The 8,744-nt window shown below is 45.6% G+C and overlaps 2 protein-coding genes across 2 annotated transcripts in view; one reads left to right on the forward strand and one right to left on the reverse strand.

The window, feature by feature from the left end:
• Rbl1 (RB transcriptional corepressor like 1) overlaps positions 1–8,744 on the reverse strand; it is a 106,381-nt gene that overhangs the window by 2,798 nt on the left and 94,839 nt on the right. The window lies entirely within an intron of this gene.
• LOC101586891 (signal recognition particle subunit SRP68-like) lies at positions 5,110–7,564 on the forward strand. Its single transcript, XM_012514684.2, is given in 2 exon segments — positions 5,110–6,367; positions 6,370–7,564. Coding segments are annotated over 2 exon segments (1,884 nt in total). The 5' UTR covers positions 5,110–5,118; the 3' UTR covers positions 7,005–7,564.

An 8,744-nucleotide genomic window follows, 5' to 3' on the forward strand; every position in this document is an offset into this window, starting at 1 on the left:
TGGCTGGCATGTGGTGCTGGGGGATCGAACCACAGTCCCTGTGCTTTGCTAAGTTTGTTCTAAGTAGGTGCTTTAGACCACTGAACCATCTCACCAGCCCCAACAATCCAGTTTCTTGCCCACAGCATAAACCAGGCATCTGCCAACAGGGAACTCTCCCTTTCAAAGAGGTGCATTTCACTGAGATCAAGCCTACAGTTGGAAGCAAAAAGCGTTTGTTGGTGCTTATTTGCACCTACTGAGGATGGGTAGGGGCCATGCACACCAGAACTGAGACCTCCAGAGGTAGTAAAAGCACTGATAAAATTGATCATTCCTAGGAGTGGGCTCCCCAACACAGTAGGTTTAGATAATGGGCCTGCTTTGATGGGTAGAGTGATTCAGAGCCTTTCCACTGTTTTGGGCCTAAAATGGAAGCTACATACTGCCTACTGGCCCAAAGCTCCTGCCAAATTGAACAATAGAATCTTACCCTAAAAGGAACCCTGTCCAAACTGTGCCAAGAGGCAGGTGGTGTCTATGCTTCCATGGTCCTGCTGTAGTCATGCTGTACCCCATACCAGGATGGCCTTACTCTCTTGGAAATCCTTTTCAGGAGGCTACTACCCTTGGTACTGGTGTTGGAGGGACTTCCAGAAATTGGGGCTTTGAGCCTGCAGCAACAACTCCAGGTATTACAAAGGACTTTAAAAGCTGAAAACAGGAGGATCACTACAAATTGGAGTTGTATAGTGAGACCCTGTGCCAAATACATAAACAAAAAAACCAAAGGACTTTGAAAGGTCTACAGAGAACTGTGTTAGAACACCACCCTCTATCCCTTCATAGCACTATACACACTTTTGAGCCAGGGACCCATTGTTAATCAAAAGCTGAAAGGAAGAGCCTTTCCAGCCCAGATGGGTGGGGCATATGACATCATCCTAACCATGCCCACTGCTCTTAAAGTTACAGGTTGCATGTCATGGATTCATCACTCATGAGTAAAAAAGTGGGTAGCTGAAACCTAATCAGCCCTGCCTTCCTCTGGACCCTGAGCACCTTGGTGTTCTGAACTGCTCAGATGAAAGGCAGTTCTGGCCAAGTTACCACAATAAACCTGCTGTTCCAGGTGGTGCTTATCCTCTCAGTAGCCACCAGAGAATGAGAGATGAAACCTCCCAGCTATACTCTCTAGTGGTCGCAGGTGGACTCTATTGGACTCAGGCAGGTTGTGCTTGCCTCTTTGTACCCCTCTTGTGCTCAACAAACTGTAACATTTGTTGTCCCGATATGTAAAATGAAAAACTTCTTTTTCTGGAAGAAAAAGGCTGATCTGACAAAGCATTCCTTTCCTGTCTGTGAGATCCAAAAGACAGCAATATCTCCACCCTGGCTGGGAGCCATGGTAGCCAAACCCAACGTAACTAGTTACTTCGAGGTTCTTTGTATGCCCAAAGATAGTGGGAGATAGCTGCAATAATGAAGGCATTCTGCCCAGGCAGGAATTGCCAAACAGTCAGTATAGGAGGAGGGAGAGGAGACCCCAAGCTGGATTTTGCATCCCCAGGTACAAAGTGATAGATACATTCAAGTATATAGGGAAAAAAGAGCTGTTGTTGCACTGGGCACTCCAGTGGGTTCTGTTTACAGGTTAGGATTGTACTGAAAAATATTGAGGACCCATTTTGGTCAACTGGGCTTACTTTGGAATGCCATATGACATAGGGCTACTTTCCAAAACCACCTGAGTGGAAACCATCCCTTGAAGGGTGATGGCCCCTTTCCAAGCTCTAACTTGGGAGTTATATCATGAACAGAACATGGGTCAGATAGTCACCTCAAATACAGATCAGCAAAGTCATTGACTCCAAGACCCAGGGAGGTGAAATCCAAAAGCAGATGTAGATAGCCTGGGGGCTAACCCTAAAATTTGTCGAGTGCTCAGTGAAGCCCACTACCTGTGAAACTTGTCTAATCCTAAATCAGTAGAAACCTGTTGGATGTGTATTCGGTTCAGTCCACCATTTTATGAGGCTGTGGCTTCCTCAGAGCCTGTGACATCCAACCAACACTTGTGTTCCTCAGAGGAGAGGCCCAGTCTCTGTCTATGACAATGACCATATATGGAAAGGGATTTTTTTGTGTCCAACAAGGGAAAAATCAAGTTACTTGCAGCCAACTAGCTCTGCAAAAATCTCACCTACAAGTTTCCACCGGAGTCATGGTTTTTCTGCAACAATGGGTTAAGTGCCTAGATCATAGACAGAAAACTGGGATGGGCCTTTGACTGCTAACTACGTTGATTCCCCAAGTACAAACTATCTGAGGGGAACTGAGAGGCAGACATTTATTCACCAATGTTTTCATACATAAAGGACAAACTCGAATATGAAGGGTGGCCCCTGTTTTAGTGCCAGTTCTAGCTGGGGTAGCTATAGCTGGAAGCCTGGCTAGTGGGATAGGAGCTATAGCCCATTCAGAGACTGCCTGCTAGCAACTCCAATGGACAACTAATAGCATAGAATAAAATGTAGCTGGAGTTTGGACAGTGATAAAACAGTTACATGAGCAGATAAATTCTCTGACAGATGTAGTGTTACAAAACAGAAGAGGACTTAATTTGTTGTTCATGAAACAGGAAAGGCTCAGCGCAGCCCTGGGAGAGAAGTGCTATTTCTATGCTAACAAATTGGGAATTACCATGGAGACCATAGACAAACTGGACCATGATGCTGAAGAGAGAAAAAAAATGGTATAGTGGCTATGATGGCACAGGTAGTACGATTCTGTTTGATTGGAGTCCCAGACTAATCTCCCTCATATTGGGAATCACCAGGCCAATAATCACCCTATTGATCATGTGTACTGCTGGACCCTGTTTAGTCAATTGGATAAAAAAACAAATGCAGGGCATGATTAGACAGGTTAATTGGATGATGCTGAAGAATAACACTGAATACCTGATAAAAGTCAGGCTGATATCTTCAGATAGACATTATATTTCTTAGGAAGAAAAATATGCCATAGAGGGGCATGTAGGTGATGGCAACCCTTGGTTAATCTCATCCTAAGCCAAAGAAGCTCTAGTATAGTATCCGATTCACCTTAGGAATAGGAAATATAGGGAACCCTTTCTGGTCATTGTATTGGTATAGGAAGTTTATATTTGTAATCCCATGGATAAATTATTAGAATCCCATCAAGTAGGGGCCAGGGAGATGGCTCAGTGGAATAAGTGCTTCCCTGGCAAGTGCAAGGGACTGAGTTCAATCCCTGGTTCCACGAAAAAAAAAGAATCCCATCAAGTTAATTCCACTCTACCACTTTCAGTATAACCCACTATGGGAATAAAGACACTAAGGCATATTTATAGTTATGGGGAGATAAGGGGTCCTAAGTCTAGCCATGGTGATGGCTATCCAGAACAAAGGTCTTGACTCAGGGCCAAACCTGGGTTTTATTCAGTCATGAAGGAGGAGTGGCTTGAGGATGAATGACTGAGAATTGCAGGAAGTAGGTGAGTACTGTGAGCTGGGCTGGGTAGGAGGCCTGCATTTACTTCTGTCATATGCAGAGAAAAGGATATGCAGAAAAAGTAATTTGCATTATATTGTTGAGATAGTATCTAATGTTTTGGGGTCTGGTGCTTCAGCTCTGATGTGTAATCTTTCAAGCCCCAGGAAGTCATTGCCCCTATCACGGGGCTTGATCCCAGTCCACAGTGTGAAGCATTAGCTCTTCATCCTGTCTCCACCCTGCTTATATTACAGAGCAGCAGGTATGGGTTATCAGGGAAACATGTGTGCCATCTTCAGAAACTACCACCAGCACCTCAGCTAGACCAATATGCATTGCTTAAAGCCAATTAAAAGGATAAGGAAAAATCCTAGCCAGCTTTGTACATATCAATACATGGAAATAGGGTCAGGCAGAGTCAAAATGGAGACAATTGCTCTTCTTTCAAGGAGAGTTGCTCAGGTGGTCCAGGTAAAAGTCAGGATGACATCTTCAGATAGGCATTATATTTCTTAGGAAGAAAAATATGCCATTGGGGAGGGGGATGTAGGGGACAGCAGCCTTTGGTTAATCTTGTCCTAAGCCAAAGGAGCTCTCATATAATATCCAATTCACCATAGGAATAGGAGAGACTGAGGCAGAGTCAACTCTGATTGACCCCCGCCCAGAATAATTTAGTGATAAGGGAGACACCTGCGTTAGGTCACCCGTATCTGACCCTCTCTGAATTGCTTCATCCTTCACACCTTCCCCTGCCTTGTTAAAACTTCACAAACATGAAAGAGATAAGAAAAGAAGCAAGACAAATTAAAGAAAGTAGAGTCAAACCATATGTAGCCATAAATCTCTGCCTGGGGCTGTAACTTGTTTCTATGACAGCCCACCAAATCTTATACTGGTGGGCATGGCATTCCATCATGGTCACCATGATAACTAGGAAATCCATATAAGCAAAGGGACCAAAGAACTGGGCTGTGTGTGTTCCCAGTTTGTAAAAGGTGGGAAGCACATAGCAGACACCAGAAAATAATTAATAAACTCTGTTATTCCTATAATACAGTCTCTCATAATACATATTATGGAAGATAATCCACCCATTATAGTTCCTTTCAGTAGACCAGTAGAAATCAGCAGTATACAATTATTCAAGCTATCCTGTATATATACATATTTTTCCCATCTTTTTTTTCATTTTATTCATCCCAGTTTTTCCTTCCCTTTGAACAGATTCTTTCCCTGTCATAGTATCTATCTTTAGTATTTACTCTTTCAGGTTCTTACACTAGAGACAATATAATGTTTATACACGCAAGTGTGATTTATTTCACTTGAGTATGGTCTCTAGTTGAATCCATTTACCTTTAAAAGCCTCAAGTTTACTTTTATTTATAGCTGAGTAATACTCTATTGTATAAAAATACCACATCTTTTTTATCCATTTCTCAGTTGATGGGCATTTGGGTTGCTTCCAAGATTTAGCTGTGACAAGGGACTGGGGAGATGGCTCAGTAGAATAAGCGCTTGCCTGGCAAGCGCAAAGGCCTGAGTTCAATCCCTGGTTCCACCAAAAAAAAATAAATAAATAAATAAATAAAGAAAAATAGGCGGCGCAGGGGCAAGATGGCTGCCGAGAAGCAGGTCCCGGGTGGCGGCGGCAGCGGCGGCGGCGGCGGCGGCGGTAGCAGTAGCGGTAACAGTGGTGGAGGCGGTGGACGTGGTGCCGGAGGAGAGGAAAATAAAGAAAACGAACGCCCTTCAGCCGGGCCGAAGGCAAACAAAGAATTCGGGGATAGCCTGAGTTTGGAGATTCTTCAGATTATCAAGGAATCTCAGCAGCAGCATGGTTTGCGGCATGAAGATTTTCAGAGGTACAGGGGTTACTGTTCCCGCAGACAGAGACGTCTTAGGAAAACACTCAACTTCAAAATGGGGAACAGACACAAATTCACAGGAAAAAAAATAACTGAAGATCTTCTGACTGATAATAGATACTTGCTTCTGGTTCTGATGGATGCCGAAAGAGCCTGGAGCTATGCCATGCAGCTGAAAGAAGAAGCCCGCACTGAACCCCGAAAACGGTTTCACATGCTGTCTCGCCTTCGCAAAGCTGTGAAGCATGCAGAGGAGTTGGAACGCTTGTGTGAGAGCAATCGTGTGGATGCCAAGACAAAGTTAGAGGCCCAGGCATACACAGCTTACCTCTCAGGAATGCTGCGCTTTGAACACCAAGAGTGGAAAGCTGCCCGAGAGGCCTTTACCAAATGCACAACTATCTATAAGAAGCTTGCCAGTGCTTTCACAGAGGAGCAGGCTGTACTGTATAATCAGCGTGTGGAAGAGATCTCACCCAACATCCGCTACTGTGAATATAATATTGGGGACCAGTCAGCTATCAATGAACTCATGCAGATGAGACTGAGGTCTGGGGGTGCTGAAGGTCTCCTGGCTGAAAAACTAGAGGCCCTGATCACACAGACTCGAGCCAAGCAGGCAGCTACCATGAGTGAAGTGGAGTGGAGAGGGAGAACGGTGCCAGTGAAGATCGACAAAGTGAGGATCTTTCTCCTAGGCTTGGCTGATAACGAAGCAGCCATTGCTCAGGCTGAAAGTGAAGAAACCAAGGAGCGTCTGTTTGAATCCATGCTCAGTGAGTGTCGGGACGCCATCCAGGCCGTGCGGGAGGAGCTCAAGCCAGATCAGAAACAGAGAGATTACACCCCTGAGGGGGAGTCAGGGAAGGTATCTAATCTTCAGTACCTGCACAGCTACCTGACCTACATCAAGCTGTCAACGGCAATCAAGAGAAATGAGAACATGGCTAAAGGTCTGCAGAAGGCGCTGCTGCAGCAGCAGCAGCCAGAAGATGACAGCAGCGCTCTCCCCGGCCGCAGCACCTGATCCGGCTCTATGACATCATTCTACAGAACCTGATGGAATTACTACAGCTTCCTGGCTTAGAGGACGACAGAACCTTCCAGAGAGAGATAGGCCTCAAGACCTTGGTGTTCAAAGCTTACAGGTGTTTTTTCATTGCTCAGTCCTACGTGTTGGTGAAGAAGTGGAGCGAAGCCCTTGTCCTGTACGACAGAGTCCTGAAGTATGCAGACGAAGTAAACTCTGACTCAGGAGCCTTCAAGAACAGCCTAAAAGACTTGCCTGATGTGCACGAGCTCATCACCCAAGTGCGGTCAGAGAAGTGCTCCCTGCAGGCCGCCGCCATCCTGGATGCAAACGATGCCCATCAAACGGAAACTTCCTCCCAAGTAAAGGACAATAAGCCTTTGGTTGAACGGTTTGACACCTTCTGCCTGGACCCTTCCCTCGTCACCAAGCAAGCCAACCTCGTGCACTTCCCGCCTGGGTTCCAGCCCATTCCTTGCAAGCCTTTGTTCTTCGACCTGGCCCTCAATCACGTGGCCTTCCCACCCCTTGAGGACAAGTTGGAACAGAAGACTAAGAGCGGCCTCACTGGATATATCAAGGGCATCTTTGGATTCAGGAGCTAACCAGGCTCTTCCTCGGGCAGGGGAGATTCTGACTTTTAGCTGTATTGTGAGAAAGCCCCGGCAAGTTCCATGCTATTAAATCCAGGTCTGCGTTGGCCCAGGGTGGGAGCTCTGCACCCTTAGCCCTGTGTTCCTATGTCTTGTGTTTGTGCACTTACATTCTTAACCCACGTGTGGGAAGGCCGCCCCGGTGTCTTTGGGCCCCTGTGTCTGCCCGCTGTGTCTCTCGTACCTCCTGGAGCACCACTGCCGTCTGGTGCCAGGGAGCCAGGGCCAGTTACCTGGTAAGGTGAGGTGCATTAGGGGCTCTGCAGAGGCACGTGGGGCCGTGGGTGTTTGTCCTGTGTCCTCAGCGTGGGTGTGGAAGGGACTCGCCCAGGAGCCCTCGAAGCTTTGCCCATGACTATGAAACATTGGTGGTGTCACTTCCAAGTTATGGTCAGCCTTATCCCCTCATTTCCAAGTAAACATTACGTTTCCAAACAAGCAGAGAGCTCTATTTTTAGAAGAAATATGTTACACTCAGAAATGATGAAACCAAATCTTATATTAAAAGCAAAGACAATAAAAAAATAAATTTTGAGCATTTTATTAGAAGCTTTATTGGGATATAACTCACATACCACAAAAATCACCTATTTTAAGTGTTAGAGCCAGTAGTGTTTAGCACATCTATAAAATTACACAACTATTACTAAAATCATTTTTTAAAATTTTTATGTTTTAGAAAGAGTACAAAATAGGGCCGGTAAGATAGCTCAGCAGACTGAAGTGCCTGCTTAGGCAAGCTTGGGCAAGCGCAGGGATGGCGGTTCAATCCTGGCACCACATGCTGTGCCAGCCCCGACCCCAGGGCAGGCTGAGCTGGCCAGAGTCCAGGCATGGTGGCATATGCCTGTAATCCCAGTGCTGGGGAGGCTGAAATCACGAGGATCATCACGATTCTGAGCTGTGTAGTGAGACCCTGCAACAACCAAATACATTTTTTTTCCCACATTTTTTTAAAAAGAGTACAAACTAGTATTAAAACAGGAAAATTACAAATCACTGGTCTATTTTCTGTCTCTATGTATTAGCCATTCTTGGAGATATAGAATCATATATAATTGAATTACATTACACGTGATCTTTTGTGACTGGTTTCTTTCACTTATAATGTTTTCAAGGTTAATCCATGTTGCAGCATATATCTGTACTTCTGTTCCTTTTCTTTGGTACTGGGAATCGAATTCAGGATGCTGCTACAGTGCATATTCAGCTTTCCAGGGGCCCAGGGAAAGGCTGCCTGCTCAGGAGGTGCTTCTCCTTGGGTGGTGGGTGTGGTTTCAAGGAGAGGCGCTGGGGTCAGAAGTCAGTGAGAAAGTTTCCACAGTGTCTGGGTAGAGACAGTAATTGCATCTTAGGGGAGCTTATTTTTTAAACTTTGTTTTTTGCTTTGCAGTGTTGGGGATTGAAGCCAGGACTCTGACCGTGCTAGGCAAGACCTGTACCACTGAGCAAAATTCCAACCCCTGTGTCTCAGGGCAGGGACATTATGAGGCTGGAGCAATCCCTCACCTTCCTTGCTTCAGGCCAGACTGGTGGTGCAGGAGTCTGCCTCACAGGGAATGTGGAAGGATCACTCCATGTAGATTAGAGAAGACCTGGATCATCCCTTGAATTACTTTCTTTTTTCTTTTTTTTTTTTTTAAACATTTATTTATGGTGTGTGTGTGTGGCCAGCTCAGCCCACCAGGGGGC

Source organism: Octodon degus, unplaced genomic scaffold (genome assembly GCF_000260255.1).
Source record: "Octodon degus isolate 3935 unplaced genomic scaffold, OctDeg1.0 scaffold00037, whole genome shotgun sequence".
Classification (NCBI taxonomy): Eukaryota; Metazoa; Chordata; class Mammalia; order Rodentia; family Octodontidae; genus Octodon; species Octodon degus.